Below are 22169 nucleotides of genomic sequence, written 5' to 3'. Positions count from 1 at the left end.
GTAAGTGTTTCAAACCCATAGTCTTGAAGGATTTAAAACTAGTAGATCTACTGCAATTTCATTTTTGATTGAAGAGCGTATCAGGATTTCAGACACTGTTGAATTCAAGTTGGCTTTGATTTCAAACAATTTAGTCCCTGAAATGAGCGAGGTGAAAAAATGAAATGAAACAATATTCTTCAGGAGAAGGTAATTTAGCAGTGTTTGAAAGCTGAGCCTTTTTGCCATGCTAGATAGACATCCACATGGAACTGAAGGAGCTGAAAACAGGGCCTTAAATTTGGAATATCCCAGCCATTTTGGCAGTAACTTTCCAAATATTGTGACTTCCTCAGGGTGAATGCTTTTGGAAAGTGTCAGCTACCATTTCAGGGGGATTCGCGAGAACATTTTATTTGTATTTTTTGCAGTGATTTCCCTGAAGAGTTTAAAAGAGTTTATTCTACTTGAAGCTGGCAGGAGAAGCTTGTTAGGGAGGTGTCTCTCTTTGCTCTGGGAAAGATCCTCACTCAATTTGTATCTATTAAAAGAGAATTACTAATTTGGCTGACAGTCAGAAACGACTTGGCCTCTTTGCATAGCTTGAGGACTGCTGTGTAATCCTTCCTCTAGGGCAGGAGGGTCCCCAGTAGTGATAAAAGAGGGCCAAGAAGCAGGGAAGCTTCCTCCCTGCTCTGAGCTGCTGCAGCTGTAGCATTGCACCCCTTGAAGAGAACAGCAGTACAACTCACAGCCCGGGGTGGGAGAGCGGTACACGTGAAAGAAGGGCAATGTTCTGAAAGCACCAAAGGAACAGCGAAGGTGGGCTGAGAGTGGAGTGGAGCCCAAAAGCAGCTGTAGAGAGAGAAAATCGAAGTAGACTGCAACAGCGTTTCTTGAGCTGCTGCTCTTGGCTTTGCTTCCAGTTTTGCTTCCAGGCTTCAGCTGCTGATGTGGCTGAGTTCTCCTGCAGTTAAATTATTAACCATGGATTTTAGTGTTTGATTTTTTTCCTTACTGTTCTTGTGATGCTGTTTTCTGATGGTAAGAAAGAATATTTCTCCCAAAATTCATTGTTCCTCTTGTTTTAATTCCACTAAATATATGTATTTTTTCCATTCCCGTGACTTAATATTGTAAAGAAAATCAGGAACTTCATATAGAGATGAGCCAATTAGCCAAGAGAAATACCTATATTGTTTATATTGATTATATGAGTAGTGTATATATGAAAATGCTACCGAGTTAATCAGCAGTGTTGTACCGTAAAATATAATCTGTACATTTAATTAATAAATATAATAAATTTGTGTGGTAATACTTAAAATTCAAGACTGGATACCAGACTTCGTAACAATGTGGTCTAGACCGTCCTGATGAGGCTTTTTTTTTTTTACGTGTGGTGATATTGAGAAGAGGTAGATGACTTGCATTGTGTGAGATGTATTGCTTTCAGTTTCTCAGGAGAGCTGAAGTTCTTGTGTTTTAGCCAGATTTTCTGGCAAGAATGCAGTTTGATAAAAATCAAAGTGAAACTCTTGTTTTTACAGCTATACAATCTTGTCTTGTTTTATGATGACTATCTACAGTTCAGGAATGTTGAGTAACCTATATCTTTAAAAATGCCCCTGACCTACTTTTCAGAGGCTGATAAGTGACAGTGTCAAATTTTCAGAAAAATAAAATAATTGAGCTACAGCAGTGAAAAGAGCTGTGAACCAGAGCAGTGACATGAGGTGAAATGGCTGACTTGGTTATGGGATGAGCTCAACCTCTACAGGTATATAAAGCTCTTGCAATTTAGTACTGGCTGCAGCCTGAGAATTTAGACCTTTATGTTCACGAACCTGGCTCCTTACTTATTCTGTTTAAATAAGAGGGTTTTTTAATGCTTTTACTTAAACTAGTTGTTAGATTTTTTTCTGATTATGCTAATTGAGTGTCTTTAATGTTAAGGTAGTAGTAGTTCCATAGCCTTCCTTATCTTCCCCCATTCATCCACCATATTAAGCATTTGTGAATCCTGCCTCACCCAGAGACTTTTAGCTGAACGTTTGTCTGCTCTTGTTCTCTGTAGAAGTGCATGCTGCCTGGGCTTCCTGATACCTTTTCTATGATACGTGCCCTCACTTTCAAGAATTAAGCGGGCACTAAAAGCTGCATGCTCACCATACCAATCTCCTCCTAATGTCTAGTGTAAATCTATCCTCTTTTAGTTTAAGACCTCTCCTTTGTTGTATCATTATCTACCTGAGTAAAGAACCCTTCTTCATCTTTTTTATAAGTCCCCTTTAAGAACTGAAAGGTTGCAACAAGGTCTCCCCGGAGCCTTCTCTTCTTCACGCTGAACATCCCCAGCTCTCTCAGCCTGTCCTCATAGGAGAGGGGCTCCAGCCGTCTGATAATCTTCGTAGCCCTCCTCTGGACTCGCTCTTATACTTATTCCCATGCCCTTCTTGTGCTGGGGGCCCCAGATCTGAACGCAGGGCTCCAGGTGGGGTCTCACAAGAGCAGAGGGGGTGAATCCCCTCCCTCACCCCGCTGGCCATGCTGCTTTTGGTGCAGCCCAGGGTACAGGTGGCTTTCTGGGCTGCAAGCGCACATTGCCAGCTCATGTTGAGCTTTTCATGTACGAACACCCCCAGGCTTTTCTCCTCAGGGCTGCTCTCCATCCATTCTGGGCTTTGCTCAACTGTTCTGGATCTCCTCTGTGGTAACTGACACCAGCTTTCCTCAAGACCTGGTGTCAGACTGTTTATGTGCAGATGGCCCTCCTCTGGACCCGCTCTAACAGCCCCACGTCCTTCCTGTGCTGGGGCCCCCAGCCCTGGACGCATCACTCCAGGTGGGGCCTCACAAGGGCAGAGCAGAGGGGCACAATCCCCTCCCTCCACCCGCTGCCCACCCCTCTGTCGGTGCAGCCCAGGACGCAGCTGGCCTTCTGGGCTGCAGGCACGCGCTGCTGGCTCATGTGGAGCCTTTCATCCACAAATCAAATTACTTTCTAGCACTTCTCTTATGGAGGTACGTGACCCATTTGGGATAAAGGATCGCTTAGGATATTCACAGAACATTATGCACTGTCCAAACACATAACCTGTTACCAGTGAAGTGTGTTCGAGAGCTTTGACATTTACTATTTATTTTTTGTTGGTCAGCATTTTTAATTCCATTTTAGCAGGTTGGCAAATACTTCAGTTGCCTACACTTTCTTTGTTTGTGAGGTGTGAGTTTTTTCATCTTTTTGCAGGACTTGTTTTGCTTTTTTACCTCATGGTTTGGTTGATGGAAGTACTCCCAAAACGGTTGTTAGCATGTAAAAACACCACGTAGTATTTTTATATGATAATACTGGTTTATGACTGGGGTCTGAAGAGAATATTTGTTTAGTGGCAGACATTTTCAGTGATAGGAGTGCTGAATGGGACAAAGCAGAGCTGGGATGGAGGATGCTGTGCTCTTTCCTGACTGCCTGTTGTCCTTAGAGCACCACAGCCAGCTTTTACAAGTCAGAACAGCCTCGAGACTGGTGGATCTGGGACAGAAAATTACAGAACAATAACTAGCTGGCTTCTTTGTTTCCATTCTTTAGGTCTGCCTTGGAGGCATTTGAGTGTTCTTGGGATTTTGTGGTGTTGTGTTAAAACAAATGCAGGCTGTTATCACAAAAGGTGGTACTCGTAGTGGTGGATCTGTTAGTAATGTGGCTGCAGGATAAGTTCCTTCATCTGGACCCAGTGGAAAATTAAGTGTTGTTAGTTTTCTGTTGTGTGAGCAAGCCGAATTGAACCATCCTTGAGTTGTGCTGTGGCTCAAAGTGACTCACGGGAAGTGGTAGGAACGTGCAGGGGTGGTTTGGGTAGAATGGGAGCTTGCAAATTGTTGTTCACATGGGAGTGTTGACAAAAGGAAAGCTGTTTTCTTTCCCCAAGGCAGGAGGCTCAGGGCCCAGTACAGCCCTTACCTGAAAAACAGACCCTCTGCAGCCGTCCTGCTCGTGTCCACAGCTGCTTTGTCACCCTGTCCTTCAGCTCCTGTGTTGGAAGGCGGCAGAGAAGTAAAACAGACAGATAAAGCAGATGTCCTGTGCCCCAGGTGGGTGAGAAGGGAGCCCAGGAGCCATTTAGTTAGTGGCCTTCACAGAGTTGACCTCAGTGGAGGCTGCTGCACGGGTTGGTCCTCCTCACACAACTGGCCTCCTGGGTGACAAGGAACGTGGTGCTGCATACCTCAGGCCTCTTCCCCTCTGCCAGTGTGGGGATGGAAGAAGGGCTTAGGGGCTTTTTCTAGAGTCAGTCTGAGCTAGACCAAGGTCTGTGAAGCAGCACACAGTGATTGGAGGGACCCCACGAGGCAGAAGGTGAAACCTAATGACTCCAGGATTCACCCTCCTAATCATCTTCCCCTGGGAAAGGACCAAGCGATTGTCCCAGTGGGTGGAAGAGATGCTGCACCTCACATTTCTTGTCTGAGTGCTGACAACGTGTGACCCAGGCCTGCTCTGAGTAGATCATGTTCAGAGCAAGGACCCATGCTGCAGCGAGATGGCCTCTGCTGTGGTTTTGTGATATGCAATGAGGAACAATTTGTGGGTGCAGGTTCCTCACTTTATGTATGGGTGGCTGTCCTGTTCCTTCCACATTAGCAGTGGAAGCACTCTCCTGCAAGACAAAATACAGAAATTACTTAGGTGAGTACAGTCCTCGTGTTAGAAGAGAGGTACTGGTTTTCTTGGCAAGCCTTCCATGTGGTGAGAAGCAGCAAGGTACTGAGGAATACAGACATTAAATGTGACTCCGTGTGGCCAGACTAACAACTCTCAAATGCTTTAATAGTAGTATGGTATATATGCAAACAGCATTCTTGAAACATTTTGTATAAAGGGAGGGTAGTAGTAGGTTTAGTTCTGTTAAAGTGGAATGAAAATATTGAATAAATGAGAGAAATTGTATGCCTTAGGAATTGTAATAGTTTCTGTGAACATCAAAATCTGCAGAGCTTGACAGTGCTCACGTCAGCAGGATTCTTCATCCACCTCCTTACGTTCAGAGAACCTTCAGGAACATCTCAGTAACTTCTAATAATTTGAATATGCTTGAACTTGAGATCCTAATAAATACTGACGTCTGTGCGATCATGTAAGACTCACTTCTTTTGGAAACCACAAAAGTCAAATTAGAGTTGTGTGTTTTTTCTCTTGACATTTTGTGTTGTCAGGCTTCTTTTTAGGACTTGAAAATTTAGGATCTGAAAAACGAAAAACAAAAGGATAAAATAAATCAACAATTTCACAGTTGTAAGTCTGAAGAACTGGAGTTTGAAAAATGTATTGTCAGCTTCATAATAAATTCAGAGTGAGCAGCATTATGACTTTTTCTGTTACATTGCCTTTGTAAGCTTTCATTTGAACAATTTTGAAAGGAAAACAGCATGTTTTTTCAGCGTTTTTTTTGTTCTTTTTTAGTACCGTGGAATATCTGACTTATGGGAGTATAAAATGAAAATTGTATTTACATTGAAAATAAGATCTGGAATCTAATGGATAGCAGCTAAGCCAGTGTGGGATTTAACCTGTGTAATTAATTTGTTTTTAGAGTTGGAATTGAAACTTTAAAATACTTGAGTAAAGGCACGTTTTTGATAGGAAACTAGGAATAACAATGTAAACTTTTAAAAAGATTTACTTAAGGAATATAGAATTAGATAATACTTCTGGAGTTGTCATATTTTACTCCTTCAGACAAGGCAAGTACACCTTCAGATATTTAGCAGAGTAGAACTTAGGCTTGTAAGGAAAAAAAATCTGTAGGGAGATGGTCTCATTCCAGTCTGCAAATATTATTAAGCCAAAATTATTCATGACTTCAGATTCATACATACTTGTGATAGTACTGTCTGTTAGAATAGCTGCTCTTAGTGTGTTTTTTTTTTTTTGAGAGTTCTTCTTTCTCTGTCTTTCTTTTTTGCAGGCTATAAAGATTTTGGTTGTTTGTTTCCTGTCCTGCTGTAGGCAGGAGAACAGAGCCTGTAGGCTTGGGCTTCCTTTGCCCTGTTGTAGTTGGAATTCATCTTCCCTGAATTGGCTGGAATTGTGTGTAGTATTTCAGGTGATGTCTTAGTAAGCTTGTACTCATCTATTCTAGCAGTTGTTCCACTTTTTTTTATCTGGTACAGAACGACAAAATTTTAGTGCTATCCTGGTCTGAAAATTACCTATCTTTCTCAGTGACTCGCAGTCTGTTTTTTCTTCCAGCCCCTTTTCGTCTGTTTACATCTTAAGTTGTGGCGTGACTACAAATGTACAATTTGCTTGGTCAGTTAGTGGGACTGAGCCTTTTTGAGGCATGAGATGATTGGATTTTCAATTTATGCCATCAAACTGGCAAGATGACACCGTAGTGATTTTTGCTTAACTGAATGTTTCGATTGATATTTGCATGCTGCTTTATGTCTAGCCAGCTTTCTCATTGCCCTCTGCTTTAGGGGAAAAGTGGTGTGTAGCTCTTACAGGAAGGCAGTGAGTGCAAGGAGTGACCTTATCTAACCTTATCTCAACCTACCTCAAGCCCTGAGAAGGGCCTTGAGAGAACCTGTACTTGTTTATGCAAGTAGCCATGGCAGTATTGCAACACTGAGCAATTTACCACGTATAGTAGCAAGCATCACAAGTGGAGGTGGAATGGCATTGGCAGTAAAGCTAGAAATTCTCACTTCTGGAAAGAACGCACTCATTCAGTACAGTCTCCTGGCTCATGAGAGGTGTCTGTAGTGATGGCGAGCTGTGCTGCAAATGTGTGAATGTCACCAGTGAAAGGAGGTCTCCACGGTCATGGAGACTCGTGCTGAGTTCAGCTCGTATTTGATAGAAGGTAGTTACCGTAGTGTCCCTGAGCAAGAAGAGGTTTGCGATGATAGTGTGGTAGCTTGCCAGGTTGTGTTAATGCAACCATTGATTATTTAATAGTGTCCCATCTTACCTGTGTTTGCCCTTGTCCATGAAGCAGTTCAACAATTTAATGTGTTTTCAGGGCACTTCCAGTTATTGCCCCTCAGCTGCCCCATGGGTGTGGAATGAGTATTTCTGCATTTGGAAAGGGGGAGAGAGGAATCGTAGTGCAGGCCCAAGCCCTGGGCATGTAGGGATGCTGGTTCCTTTGCAGTGTCTTGAGCAATGTTTATGAAAACATGGGAAAGCCTAGATGGGAGCAACATGGGGTTTGACGCTCAGGTCAAACCAGATGTATCAGCAGCATCATCAGTTGTATATCTGTATTTCTCGAAGGTGAACTAGGTCTCCCTACCGTATTCAAGGGAAACCTTTTTGTCTGTGGAAATTATCTCGAATCATCATGTGAAATGCAGATGAAAAGGACAGTAATTTGCTGAGGGCCAGGTGGACAATTTTTCTTTCTCCTTGTGTTCTGTAGAACCGAACTAGGGTAGAGAAGAAGGTACCAGAGTCACTAGGCCAAGAAGCGGCCTTTGTCATGAGCAGGCACCTCTCTGGTGGCGTGCCGTTTCTTGCAGTCTGCTTTTTCTTCAGTGAGCTCTGTCAGCTGCTGGACACGAGGAGAGTCATCTGGTAGGAAAGGCACGTGGCATGTGGGCTGGAGAGGCCTGTGTTTGGAGGGTGAGGTTGCTGGAAGTGTTGTTTACAGCCCACATGATGTTATCTGCATGAGCTCTTTCTGTCCTGCAGACAGCATTTGTGTTTATTGCTCCGTGTTGCCTCTGTCCTGGAGCGCTTCAGCCTTTCCAAGACAGTGACTCAGGGATCATCTGTCATCATTGCAGCAATCATTTCCTTATTCCGATGGTTTTGCTGATGTATATTAGCCGTCCTCTTCACTGGGATGCGTGTGGCCGTTTAGCTTTGACCAAACACATCAGTTTTTAAAGCAGGCTTGAAGAATATGTAGCTTACAGCTATTCAGCATAAAAGACAAAGGTAAAAAAACAGCAGAAATGATAAACTGAGGACACAGATGCATGAATCATAACAAACAGCTGATACCAGTGGCAATAACAAAGGCCAGAACACTTAAAACACTGGGCTGCAAAAGGAACCATCATATCACATTTGGTTTGATGTGAGGAAATTGGGTTTTTAAAGTGGGAAATACCTGCTACACAGGGAACAAGGAGTAGGGTGGTCTTGAAATGGGACAGAAAAGGGTGAAAGGGGGGCTACGCTTATTTTCTGGAGCCATGACTATTGTCTTCCTCTTTTACTGAGGTGAGGAGCAGTCTGTATCTGGGTATAAAGGAATTGGAGTGCTGGTACAGGTGTGTCATCAAAGCACAGAAAATATGCTAAAATTTTAGTTTGGGACACGTAGTTGCTGCACTGTCACGGAATGTTTGACGTAGATTTGAGCTAGCACTGTGAATTTATACTGAATCTACAAGCAGTCCTTTTGGCTCTAGGGAGTGGACTTGATCTTAAAGGTCTTTTCTAACCTAAACGATTCTATGATTTTATAACATCGTCCCCTGCTAAGAGGCTGGCTTCTGCCTTTGGTCTCTGCTGCACTAAGTCTGCCTGAGATGGAGTTAATTTCTTCCTAGCAGCCAGTGCGGTGGTATGTTTTGGATTTGTGACTAAAATAGTGTTTGGTAACACACCACGGTGTTGACTGCACTTGTATAGCATCAAGGCTTGCTTTTTTTTCTTTGCCCCTGCAGTGAGTAGGCTGAGGGTGGGCAAGAGGCTGGGAGGGGACACACCAGGGACAGCTGAGCCAGACTGACAGGCAGGGATATTTTATGCCCTGTAACATCCTGCTCAGCAGTAAAAACTGAGGAACAAGGGATATGAGGGAGATGGCCACTGCTGGGAGACTGTATGCACATCAGTCTGTTTAGGGGAGGTTGTGAGTGGTTGCTTTTGCTTTACTTTTCATCATTCCTTCACTTATTGATCTGTCTTAACCCAAAAGTTTTCTCACTTGTACTCTTCCTCATTTTTCCCCCACTCTTCTGGGGCTTAGCTGCTAGCTGGGGTAAACCCACCACCCATGCCTCCCACCTGCAGTTAACAAAAAACTGCAAATAGTATTTCTAGTTTATTTTTATACTCATCCATGGTAGGAATTACAGGTATTTACAGAATTCTACACTTGTTCTTTCGGATCATGCCTTGAAATTCCTCTACATAATTAAAAAAAATCTTAAGATAAAAAGTTAAACATGCTGAAACTATTGCCTTCTGTACTGATCTCTGATGTTTCCTCATCTCCATTCTCTTTGTTTTATCTCATACTTGAGATAAATCTGCGCGGAACTCAGTACTCTTACTTGCTCAAGAAATACCACGCTGAAGCCTCTGGTCAGTGAGTAGGAGTGGGAATCTGCCTCAGATGAAACGGAAAAGGAGGACACGAGCATATGCAAACTACATATTTTTACTGTCTCGGTAGCAGCTAAAATGTTAGCATGTGTGACTAAGGTATCAGTGGAAAGGAACTTGTTACCTTGTTCCCTCTGTGCAACAGGATAATTCTGTATCTTATATTAGATTCAATCTCAACATACTACTTTTCTATTTTATATTCAAATACTAGTTTGAATTGTCCTTGGCTTTTTTTAAAAAAAGCTAGCCATTGCTTTTGTTAAAAACGTTGTAACTTCTGGTAGACCTAACCGTTCCATTTGCCGTCCCCGAGCTGGCAAACAGTTCTTGTGGTTGTGGGTATCCACTCTTGAAAAAAGCCTTTAGAAGTATCTCAGCAAACTATTCTCTTTTTTTAGCAACCGTGTCTGTACAATGAAATTGTGAGATGAACAGGAGAGCTCGAATACTCGTTCAGTCTGCATTCAGTTCTTGTGCGATGCCCGTTACGTTTTCCTTTTGGTGATGATTAAATCTACAGTTTCTGAGGCTGCTGAGCTGATTTAATGGCTCGCCGGTGCAGAAAAGTTCTTGCTTGGAGCTGTGTTGTGTCCCTCTGCTGCTGCCGGGTCAGCTGGTAGTGCCGTGAGTCACTGCAGCACAGGAACTCAGCAGCAAATTATCGCCTTTGTGTGTCTGGGTTAGTTTTCTCCTGAAGTGCTGAGCTGTTTCACCGACGGCTTCTGGAAGTGCCAGAACTGGTGTACGTTGTGGGAGGGAGCTGGGACCTTCTTCACTTGGTGCCGTTGACCTTTCAGAGCAGCTGGCTCTGTCTGAAGAAGCACATCTTCATTTAGCTGACCGCATTGACACGTTCTACATGAGTCATCCAATTGAGCCTTGAATGACTGCATCCAAAATGCAGGTTTTCCAAGATAATTGGGAGCCAGGAGAAAACTGGTGCCCCAAAATGGCTTTATCAGAGATTAGAGCCTGTAGGAAAGGGCAGATGCCACAGCTGGCTGTTTATGGAGTTGTCTCGATCCTGCAAATAGCGAGGTTTATTGAGCCTGAAACTTTTAGGAAATAAATGGGAAGTGAATGCCCTAAGGGGGTTATGACTTGCTTTCAGCTTTGGTTTTAAAACCAGTGACTGGGTCTGTCATTTAAAAAAAATGCTGTCTTTTGTGTCTTGCAAATTTCAACTTAGCATATTTGTATTGTATAATATGTAGCAAATACTATTAAAGTATTCATCTTTCAGCTCTTCCACAGCTCTGGATGTGTGGATATAATTGTGGACTTTCTTTATTTTGCAGTTGCTGCGGGAGCTCAAGCATCCAAATGTCATTTCTCTGCAAAAAGTGTTTCTTTCTCATGCTGACAGGAAGGTGTGGCTTCTCTTTGACTACGCTGAGCATGACCTCTGGGTAAGGTGAATTATTTGTCGATAACAGGCATAGTTTTATTTACAGAAAAGAGACAAGGTCAGGAAAGACAGTATAGTTTTTCATCCAGAATGTTTTTTTTTTGAAACTCTTTCAGTACTGAAGGAAAAGCAATGGAAAATGTTAGGCAAGCACACAACGCAGTTAACCTGTGACCTCTTACAGAAGATAAAATCTGCATTCAGCACTTGGTAGCTAAAAATCTAGTTAAATGCGGATATAACCCTTCACTACAGCTAAAATAAAGCGTGTGGGGAGAATGTAATTGGTTATGCAGGTGGATTGCCTTTGAAAAATTGCAAACATATTGGCTGAATAGGGTAGTCTGGAACTTTGCTTACACTGCATGTCATCAGTGAATAAATGAAGTGAGTGTAATGCCACTGAATATAATTGAAATTTCATTCATGTGTTCCAGTGGAAAGAACTTGTTTTTCAACTCACTTTCTGAAATTTCATGTATTTGTGAGGAAGGCTGTTCATTCCTAATTACAAGATACAGCTTTAAACTATAAACATGTTGGAGGCCAAGTAAATTTGTTTTAAGATATGTACCCTTTTCCTCTGTTAACTTTCGTATTTGTAACCTCAACATCCATTTAAAATGCTTAAAAAATTAAAGCAGCATTGTAAAGAATGCAAAATCCCATGTAACCTCTACTTTCCTGAAAAAGAAAGGTGTTTGTGTTTATCAGAATTAAATTTGATACTCCTTCTGAGCATTACTTTCAGTGGAACAAACAGTAGAATATTAACTTTGAAAGATATTAAGATGATTCAGATTAAAGGGTACAACAGAGGCAATTTGAAATGAAATGGAGTTCTTGAGGTATGTGTTTGTGTAAGACTCATGCATTACAAATCATGAGTTGGTTTCTCCTCTGCATGGAGGTTGGACAGACAGCTAAGGTGTACGAATCAAATTAAAACTAGTTTCTTTTGAAAATTCTATTACTTGAAGTTGGGATTCATTCAGGTATTTGGTTTGAGTTAAGTTAAATGTCTTGGATGTTCTTACTAGTTATGTTGAGTTTTTATTCCCAAAATAAAATTGGAACAAAATTATCACACAGCTGAAATGTTGACATTTTCTAAAGGTTGATTTAGAAAAATAAATAAAATTTTGAGGAAGTGGTTTGGTTTTTCAAGTGCAGAAAAACCAAGCATGTTATTCTTCTCACTGCTCCCTCCCATATTTATATGTTAAGTTAGAGAAGATTAGGATCACATGAATTATTTTTTAATTCCAAAATATGCTGCAAGGCTCTTGTGTTAGGATGATATGCCTAGTAGTGATATGTCATTGCTTGCATTTTGAAATTTCTGCATTGCTTCATACTTGGCCAAAATCTCTGTAGAAGCACTCCTGTTAATGAAACACTGGCTTATATATCAGTAACTTAAGAACAGCCGCCACTTTTCATCTTCGTTGGCATGCACACTTGTGTGTAAATGTGGGAGCTGCTCAGCTGTACCTGTTTCTGGTTGTAGCTGTACTTGGCTGTAGCTACCTGTAGCTGGCTGAGAGTGATGTAGGCAACATGGTTGTGCTGTGTCAGTGCCTGGGAGAGCTGGTCGTGGGCTCAGTTCTCTGGTGCTGAGCACCACCACTGCAGCAGCTCCCTAGCAAGGCTGGGGAAAGGGCCCAGTGCCTTAGAGCAGGAATAGAAAGGTCTGGGAGAGCCATCTATATTTCCATATGTGCAGCTTTCCTTTTTCACATCTTTGTGGGCACTACGTGAGGCTAAGAATTGCCTGTGGGATGGCAGCTTCCAAGGAGGTTGAGCAGTCAGGTACCTAACGGGCAGCTGGAACATGAAACTTCCTGGGAGTGTAGGAAATGGAGAGGACCTTCCTCAGTAGGACGATGTTGTGGTAGGAGTGCACTGCCAGGTTTTGTCTGGGCAAGGTGGGCAGGGCTGTTTAAATCATCACATGAGTGTAAACCATCACAAGAGCGTGAATGTGTCCAAAAGCTTCTTCTAGAAGCTCTCTCTCTCAGAAACCCGGAAACGGTTACCATTACTGACACAACTTTTGCTATGGCATAAGTGCTAGTGGCACCTGGGATTTGAGTGCTAGAGGGAAATATTTTCTTGGACTCTTCCTTGCTACTACTAGACGATATTGCTTGTGTATACAGTCAAAATTGTGAAAGTTTTTTTCTGTGGCTTGGAGGCTGATGTTAAGATGGACAGGCTTGTAGCTTTGCTCTGTCAACGGCTTCTCTTTGGTGTGATGCTTAAGGGTACGGTAAATGGAAGCCTAGGTTCATCCCTTGTTTAATTTAAAACTCCTAACATAGTTTCCATGAATTCTTCTGGCATTAGAGCTGCAATGTTGGTGTCATGGCAGTAGGAGAAAACCTAAAAGCAAAATGATACAGGATTTGGGTAATTTCCTTTTAATTCTGTGCTGTGATGTACAAGACAGCAGCCTCAAACGAATATATCCCCCAGAACCTCTAAACCCTTAGAGGTCAGTGATCTGCAAGGGAATTTGCTTTGACAAGCTAATTTTTGAGAGATTCCCCTGGGATAGTGTTCATTTTACCTCATAGTATTAATTTTCTAGTACTTAAGATACATGTTTCTAATTGGGAAAATGAACGATAAAAGTTTGCAAAAGCTAAGACATGTACGTAAGGAACTGCTGGCAATATTTTAGTGTAATGCTGTAGTTTAAAAAAAAAAAAGCAAACATTTTCTTCATTTTGATTTCTTTTTCCCCTTTACAGCATATAATCAAGTTTCACAGGGCTTCTAAAGCAAACAAGAAACCAGTTCAGTTACCTCGGGGAATGGTGAAGTCACTGTTATATCAGATCCTAGATGGTATTCACTACCTGCATGCTAACTGGGTGTTGCACAGGGATTTGGTAAGTTGATCTGCAGTGGGTTTTAGCACTGGGATGACTGAGGGCAGGGATTATTATTATTATTATTATTTGAACCCCTGGGAAACCAAAACCTTTGTGCTAAGGGCAAGTGACCATTGTTTTAAAAATAAAAACGCTGTTTTTACAGTGGTCAGCCAGCCCTGTCTAGGAGAGCAAGTTTTAAAAGCCTGCTATGATCAAATATGCTTAATGGAAGGGAAGTGTATCAGATGGCTGGTTTACTTTTTTGATTTTTCTGAAACTATTTTTGAATGTGTTCATTTAAATATCAGGCATGTTGAAGTACAGAATATGCCTCTGGTGGTATGACTGCAGGCCTCAGAAATAAATATTGCATGTGTGTAGGTGTGAGAAAGGATGATTGGCTGCAAGAGCTGCTGAAATAAAAAGTGAAAGAATAATGCCTAAAACTATCAGTTTTACTTAAGAAGGTAACTTTTCAAGGCCATTATGTTCTCATAGTATATATAATTTAGCAGAAATAGCCATGACAACTTCTGAAGGCTTCTGCAAATAAACTCATGTTTATCCTAACTACAGTGTAAGCAAAAAAAAAAATTGAACTTGAGCTACTGTTTCTTAACCAACAAATTCTGTTGAATGTTTAAAATTGGGAAATCTAACCAGTTCTCAGATATTTGCCTCTGAAATATACCCACAGCTTTTTTTTGCATATGACAATGTTCTGTCATCTTAAAATCAGGTAGCTTTCTTGACCCAGTTGTTCAGAGCTCTTACTCTGATAGCATTTTTTTTCAATATACTATATTATATACAATACTTCTAATTAATGAAATTTCATTAGTACTTGAGAGTATCGTTAGTCTGACCTGTCATTCCCATAAGTCGGTATTACCAGTGCTATTCTATGCTTGGTGTAATAAATCTGTCTTCCTTACTGCTCTTTAAGAATCGCTTTTTCTTTGAAATATCTTTAATAGTGTTCCTTGAAATGTAGTCAATGACTAGTTATTTGTCTTCTATTTTCATGCCTAATAAATGCTTTTACAGAGTGCCAGTCTCTGTTTAAACTGATGGTAAAACATTTGTCTTTGAAAAATAATAACACTTTCAGAACTGGAATAAAAGGAAGCTTTGTTTTATTGCAACAATTGTATGGATATTGCTTCTAACTTGCTCCTGGTTTTAGAAATCGAACAAAAGACTCAGCACTAAGAAAAAGTCAAAAAGCTTGTGGTGGCTTTGTCATGACTTGAGAAATAGTGGAGCAAAATGTAAAATACAAGTACATAGTATGTTACTGCTTAGACACTTGGTTTTAAACCAAAATGTGATGTCTTACTCTAATTACATGCCTACAACCGTACTCTTCAGTATATTTTTGAGGCATACAGAAAACAAATGACCTGTCATCAAGAATCTGAATTTTCTGGTATTTTACTTCCTACAGCTTCAGAAAATTTATGAGCTTAAGCATTTAAAGTATGAGTATAATTGAGTGAAAAAACTAATGCATGTTAACTGGATGGCTCAGGAGATTGGTAATTTATTACAGAGCCTTTCACATCTAGGTCTGTAGCTGAAATAGTTTGTTGGCAACAGCCAAAAACAATTACCATCTCATTTTCTGACCTATGTGAAATGAGTTGGTGGTCTCAGTCCAGCAAGCAGCTTTTTTTTACCAGCAAAAAACCACCATCACAATTGGCTATCTTCTGATAATCCGAGGAGAAAGCAAAAGCTTGAGGTAGAGACTGAGAGGTCATCCCACTGGAAGCTTGTCAAGCCACGTTGGTGAGAAAGCATATCAAAGCTGTGCAGGGGCTGCATGTGCTGCCTTATTCAGGGAGACTGTGGGGATTGTCAGCTTGAAAATGTTCAGTTTGAGCTCTTTGACTAGTGGAAAATTTGCTGAATTTAGAAGGCACGTATTCAGTGCAGCAGAAGAGAGAGAATTGCATGTCAGGTACTTTCTTAATTTTTTCAGGGTCCCTGGGGATAGCTTGAGTAAGTTCTTAGTATTTTGTCTTAGCAAGATGGGCATCTTGGTGCACGGTTGAGTTTGCAAGCTGAGATTTCCCTACAATGTATATATTCCAATGCAAAGCAACCCAAGTTAATGCTTGTGTTGAGATGTGGGTATCTGTTCCAGGATGCCTGTAATATTAGCTTTCAGGAGCATTGCTGTTCTGTGTTGTCACCAATTTCAACTCCGGACTGGGTGACTGGACAGATTATTATTCAAATGATGTGTATTTTTATGCGAACACGCAGACTGACATAGGGTTAACATGCTTACTTTGTTTTCATATGCTAGCTATGTGAGCGATGATGTTTGGGGGCGAAAGGGAGCTAAAGAATATAGTACTTTGGCAGAAAAATCAGTTCTTTGATACGTCTGTCTCATAGGATAAGGAATTTTTTAAAGGTTAAGAAAGCTCTTTTCTTGGAGAAGTAATTGGCCTCCACTGAAGTGCTACTTTGTAGTGTTTAAGATGCCTTAACGAAGCCAGCATTAGGGTAGGCACAGTTTTGAAGGTGAAGATCTTTCTGATTTTTGTAACCAGGAATAGAAGAAAGCATAGAGAAACTCTTCTTGGTAGCATCAACGAGACAGGTAGTGAAACTTAATGATCCCAGCAGCGCGTGGCGCTCTGTAGGGATGTGCTGAGGTGACCTGAAGGGATGCCAGGGCTGCAGCTCCGCGTGGGCCAAAGCATGAGAAGCAGTGGAGTCATCAGCCCAGGGGTGAGTCTTCAGCAGGGGCCACCTTCTCTTCTCCAGTTTCCCTCCGTCACTTAACCAGGACCCTGGCCCCGCAAATTCTTGGTCGCACAGAGCGTGCTATGTACGTGATGAGCTCCCCTGCACGCTGGGGGAAGCTCGTGCGCTGTAGTACACGGAGGGTTGGAGATGATTCAGGCAAACAAAGGAGCAGAAAGGTAATGGGTTGCCTTCTCCCTCCTGCTGCCTCGTGGGAAGCTTTTATCTGTCGGGCTCTCCCCTCTCCTTCCTTCACAAACAAGCCTGAGGCCAGAGAGCATCCCTACATCAGGAAATGCGCTTTGCCAGCATAGGTGTATCAGCAAAACTCCGACAGCAAAGTGCTTTGATGCAGCTTCTACCAGCAAACCCTGCTGACAGGAGCACAGCTTTTGGAGCACAGCATCCCCTGCGCTCAGGACATCACCTGGTACAGCGCAAGGACACTGCTCTCCCGTCCCCATCCCAGCCCGGGGCTGGGCTTGCTGGCAGCTCCGAGGCACGGAAACGTAGGTCTCCAGCAGTAGGGCTTCTTGTGGAGGGGGAGAGGAGCTGATTTTGGCCTCCGAATTGAAAGTAATGTACAAAACTTCTTGAGTCCTGGACGGCTTTTCCAACATGTGCCACCTGCCTGGGTTTCCCTCACGTCCCAGAGCCAGTGTCACAGTGATGCTGAGACGCGTGGCTCAACAAAATTTATACCTGGAAGCAGCCAGAACAGAGCCTCAGACCTCTCCAGCTCCCTCATTATTTACTGCATGCTGCTTGCTGACTTACTAGTGTTTTGTCCTGTCCTTGAATCCTGCGTGGATGGAGTCAGGAAAAAAAATCCATGTTCCCTGACCAGCAGGCCTTCTTCCTGCAGCACAGGGGAATTTCCCAAGTGCGACAGTTGCTAATATTTATTTGTTTCCTTTAAGTTATTAGCATGATGGGGCTAATTGTAATGTTTCAGGTGCATTAAATCTCACTTTATGCACTCTTAAACCAGTCAGGGAAGAAAAAAAGCAGGAGTTAGAAAAGCAGAGCAGAAATAAATATGAGGCTCCAGAATGAAAGATGATGATGGCACGAATAAAAGGCACACTGATCTGTGCCTACCTTGCTTGTTTATAAAGTGCTACCGTTGTGACAACAAGGTACTAAGGCAAAATGAAGGAGCGGAGTAGCTAAAGAGTTCTCTGCTGTGGCTTAATTAGGCAGGCAGCTATGGCCATATCATCGTTGCCTTAATTAGTGGGCACTGCAGAGCCTGTGTGGTGAGATGGTGGGGCAGGCAGGGCTCTGTGCTGTGGGACAGAAGGAGGGACTGCGTGCTCTCCTCTGCTGGTGCTGCGCTCGGGGCACTGAGCGTTATAGCATTTAAATACGACGTTTGACAATAAAAGGACTCGGCTGGTATTCACAACTCATCTGGTATTCAAGATCTGGAGAGCGTTTTTCCATAGAGCCCTCCTTGGCAGGTGGAAAAGCCCTTTCGACACCGAGGCTGGACGTCAATGTTCCACAGAGTTGCCTGCAGCTGAGCTGGGGCTGTTGGCTACTCTCAGCATCCTGCGTTTCAGCCCATCCTTGGGCTTCCCTCGTAGACTTTTCAGGCCCTCTGGTCCAGGCTCCCCATGCAATGCAGGCAACAGCACGGTCTTGAGCTGGGATAGCTCAGATGCGAGAGCAGCCCAGGGGAGAGGATTTTTTTGTGCCCTGCCTGCAGCAAAGCCTTGGCAGAAACAATGAGCTGATCCAAAGACAAACTCCCCATCCCTGGACCTTTATAAGAAAAGCAGGATTTTTAGGGTCTTGCTTCAGCGAGAGGCTTTGGCCATTTGAGTGCATAGCAGATAAAAGGCAGAGGCTGGGATCTGAGCTGAACCAGCCTCTGTGCTGGCATTACAGTGCCGAGCCAATCAATCTTCATTAGAGTTCACAGCCTCTCTGATCAATCTCATCTTTAAAAATACCAATGCTCAGGAAGACGTGGGAACTGCTTAATGTTCCTTCGTTATTTTTCAAGTCATTAAAAACAGCACTGTTAGCTGCCAAATACTTTTTGTCTTGTTTTGAAGCAAAACGGGTAAGAAAGAGAATGCTAAAAAAACAGATTAAAAATGATTAAAAAATAAGAGGGTGATGAAACTAAAACTGTTTGCTCTAAAAACGTCGCTGTGTTGTGTTGCTGCGGGCATTATATTCACAAGAATGAGGGCCCTGCTACCTGCATCTGTGATGCACTGTGTGTGTCATTACAGGTGGCTGCTGCATTAAATCTGGAAGGATTGCCTTCTGCTTGTGCAGGAACGAGGCTTTCCTCTTTTGTTGTGCATTGCAAGGTGATTACTGTGTAAAGCGGACTCAGATCAGTTTTGGTGCACGGGTGGGATTTTGGGCGCTTGCACATCTCCCTTTGCAAAGAAAGGGAACAGTGAGCTGTCAGCCTGGCTGCCTGCTGGGAGCCCAGCTCTTTCCCCAAAATGTCTCCGAGGTCTGCAGGGGTGTCCCTGAGCATGGCCTGTGCCCTTCTCCCCCTTGCACGTGCTTGGGGTTAGGTGGCACCACATCTACGTGGCTCATGGTGCTTTCCAGATTTGCGCTGGCCAGTGCTCTGCTGGCACACGTACGTAGACAAGGGCTGGCCAGCGGGCAGGAAACCCTCTGCATTCATCCCTTCCTTCCTCTGCTGTGGTCTTTGCCCTGGCAGCAGGTTGTATGTCAGCGGTAGGCCTATGGGTAACCGATCCGAAGCCTAATTCTTATCTGAGCCACAAGAAAGATGCTCATATGTCTAGCAAGGATTAAAAGAGGTCGGAAAGACCATCTGAAAGCTGTGGCCTTGCCTGTGAGATGACCGTGTGGTTTTAGGGTACTTCTTGATGAATAGGCTTTGCTTGCAAGCTGGCGAAGTGTTTAGCACTGGTATGGATAAGCCTGGTAGGCACAGAGGGGACCCAAAGGCTAAATGCTTCCCCCACGTGCCTGACGAATCCACATCCAGTAACCACCAAAGGCCATTGCCCCCCGGCCTTCGCTCTGTCTTGTGATGGCCAGGCTGGGGCACTCCTTCATTTACTGTGTGTTTTGGCACAGTCCCACCTTGCACCAGGACATGAAGCAAACTTTTATTAGCTCCTTGCCTTTCCACGTGGGTCTAACCAGAAGAAACCAATGACAGAGTGTCAAGGGAAGATGGGGGTCCATCCCCATCCCTAGGGGCTGTACTTGCAAGAAAAACAAAACCTGTTTAACCGTGAGAGAAAGACTAGGTGGGTTTTCTTTTAATTTTTTTTCTGGTTAAACATGAATCTGTCACCATATATTTTCTAGGGAAAATATATTTCCTGTCTTGCCAGGTTGGTGTGGAGCCGAAAGGGAGAAAAGGCTGAAATTAAAAGAGAATTTGGATGCTTCATCAAAGCTTATCCAAACCCCTCTGCTCTGCAGAGCAGGGCAGCAAAGCTGGCACTTGGGGAGCTTCCTGAGTTAATGCTGGCCATTTCCAACCTCCACAGACGTGAGCAGAGGTCTCCACGTGCTCCAGCTAGCTGCAGGCTGGCAGCGCCAGAAGCGAGGTGTGGCCGGTGCAAGGGGCTCCCCATTGCCGGAGGGGCTGGGACGCCTTTACCTGGTGTGGGACCTGCGGCTACCACCTGCGAAAACAGTTACACAGACTGGGCTGGGCCTCACATGGGCGACAGCAACGCAGGCACCTGTTCCTTCCTCCTGGCGTGTTGCCTGCAAGTGCAGCTCGCTCGGCTTGCTGCCTGGTCATGGACAAGGCTGCATGGTCGTGGCCTGCAGGGAGGGAGGCCCCTGCCCTCCATCGTGAGGGGGCTGAGGGTAAAAGTGAGGGGAAATGGAAACGTCAGGGTGCGGTTGGGCCTCGGGATGCGGGACCTACACCTCCTGCCAGGAATAAATGTCCCAGGAGAGGAAAGGGTGCCTTCGTGAGGTGTTGGGACTAGAGGGAATGGCCTCAAGTTGTGCTAGGAGAGATTTAGGTTGGAAATTGGGAGACATTTCTTCTCAGAAAGAGCAGTCAGGCACTGGGACGGGTTGCCCAGGGAGGTGGTGGAGTCACCGTCCCTGGGGGTGTTCAAGGAAAGGTTGGACGTGGTGCTCAGGGACATGGTTTAGTGGGTGACATTGGTGGTAGGGGGATGGTTGGACCAGATGATCTGAACCATAATGGTTCTGTGATTCTATGTTACACTGATCAGAGGCTAGAGCCTGAGCTGGAAGCTGGCATGTGGAACAAGGTAGATAAGGCTGGAATTTGCAAGGTCCTGCAGTTTTGCCACCTAACCTAACCCATAAAAGTGGCCTAAAAGAAAGCTGGAGAGGGACTCTGTCAGGGAGTGTAGCAATGGAACAAGGAATAATGGCTTTGAACAAACCGAGGGGAGATTTAGATTAGATGTGATGTGAGGAAGAAATGCTTCACTCAGAGCACAAAGCACACGTGGGAATTAAGGCTAAAGATGCACCTTGCTTCTGTTCTTTTCTGTAAAGAATAAAATGAAATTACCTAACAAACAGTGTTAAAGATAAACCCAGGTCACAGGATGGGAGGTGCAGGGCAGTCCTAGTGGCTGAGGGGCAGCCTTTCTCTCTGGCCAGCCAAATGACCCGGGGGAGCCAGCCCCAGAAAAGGGACCCTCAGCCCCCCCAACTCTTCTCCTTCTTCCACGTGAGGGCATCTTCCAGGCTGCTCCCAACACAGCCGCCTCTGGCCACGCGTGGGCCACGCCATCACAGAGGCTTGCTGAGGTCACAGTGGCCACCACTGCCCCACTTTTGCTGCGGGCCCTATAAAACAGGACCCCTGCAGCTGGCCCACCACTCGCTGAGCTTCCAGGCACTCTGACAGCCGGCTTGTGCGGCAGGAAGAAGAGCCGAAGCAGCAAGGCGAGCGGCAGGGCTCCTCGGTGTGAGGGCAGCGATGCAGTCCAAGGAAGCACCGAGCAGGAGTGCACTTAATAAGAAAGAGATGTGTCATGGGCAGAGGGATCGTGCCTGGGGCACAAGAGACACCAGTGCCCGAAGGACCTCTGGCGCGCAGCCCACAGACACACACAGGCGGTACCACTGGCACCGCAACGCCGCGGGGAACAGGCCGCCCCCTCAGGCATACAGCGACAGGGGGCCTGGGCCTAACCAGTGGCACAATGGTGGCATGGAGCGAAGGCAGGAGCATCAGGCAGACAGCCGCGGGGAGCAGAAGCGTGCCCATAATCTGGAACACAGCGTGGGACCCATCCATGGCTGTAAAACAGATGGCAGCATCGAACCCATGTGTGAAAATCAACTGGGCAGTGGCATGGGACCTAGGGGTGGAACTGGACGAGCCCCTGGTGCAGCACCCTGGCCTGAAAACATTCCGGATGGGAGGCATCCCGTTTGGGCAGTCCCAGGCAAGGACTGGCTTATCCTTGTGCCAAGTACCGTGGAGCCCACGGAGCTGAATCCACCAGAAGATGTGGAGGAAGCAATGGAAGTGGATCCACCTCGGCCAGATCAGACCTGGGACTACCCCGGCATGTCTTTGCTACCTGCCATCAGGGCGCACCAACAGCATCGCAGGAGTGCCCGGCGAGCTCCTTACTCGTCACTCAGGCTCCATCCCAAGCATTAGCTTGGAGCCGCCAAACACCACGGACATCCCGCAGGCTCACCTGCAAGATGTCCCAGCAATAAAGAACTCTGCTGCCAATTCTCAGGGGTTGTGTGAGTGCTTCTTTCCCGTCCCCCAGCCCTCGTGCCAGAGGTGGCATCCCTTCTGCACAGAGCCTCGAGG

General features: G+C 44.5%; 1 protein-coding gene across 8 annotated transcripts in view; it reads left to right on the top strand.

The window, feature by feature from the left end:
- Positions 1 to 22169, top strand: part of CDK8 (cyclin dependent kinase 8) — an 81066-nt gene that overhangs the window by 19971 nt on the left and 38926 nt on the right. For all 8 annotated transcript variants that reach the window (XM_080576963.1, XM_080576960.1, XM_080576958.1 and 5 more), the window contains 2 exons: positions 10630 to 10740; positions 13496 to 13636. In XM_080576963.1, coding sequence (XP_080433089.1) covers positions 10630 to 10740; positions 13496 to 13636 — 252 coding nt within the window. The remainder of the gene's footprint in view (positions 1 to 10629; positions 10741 to 13495; positions 13637 to 22169) is intronic.

The sequence above is a fragment of the Anser brachyrhynchus genome, assembly GCF_964034855.1.
Source record: "Anser brachyrhynchus genome assembly, chromosome: 1".
Lineage (NCBI taxonomy): Eukaryota > Metazoa > Chordata > Aves > Anseriformes > Anatidae > Anser > Anser brachyrhynchus.
This window is presented reverse-complemented; position numbering and strand designations above follow the sequence as displayed.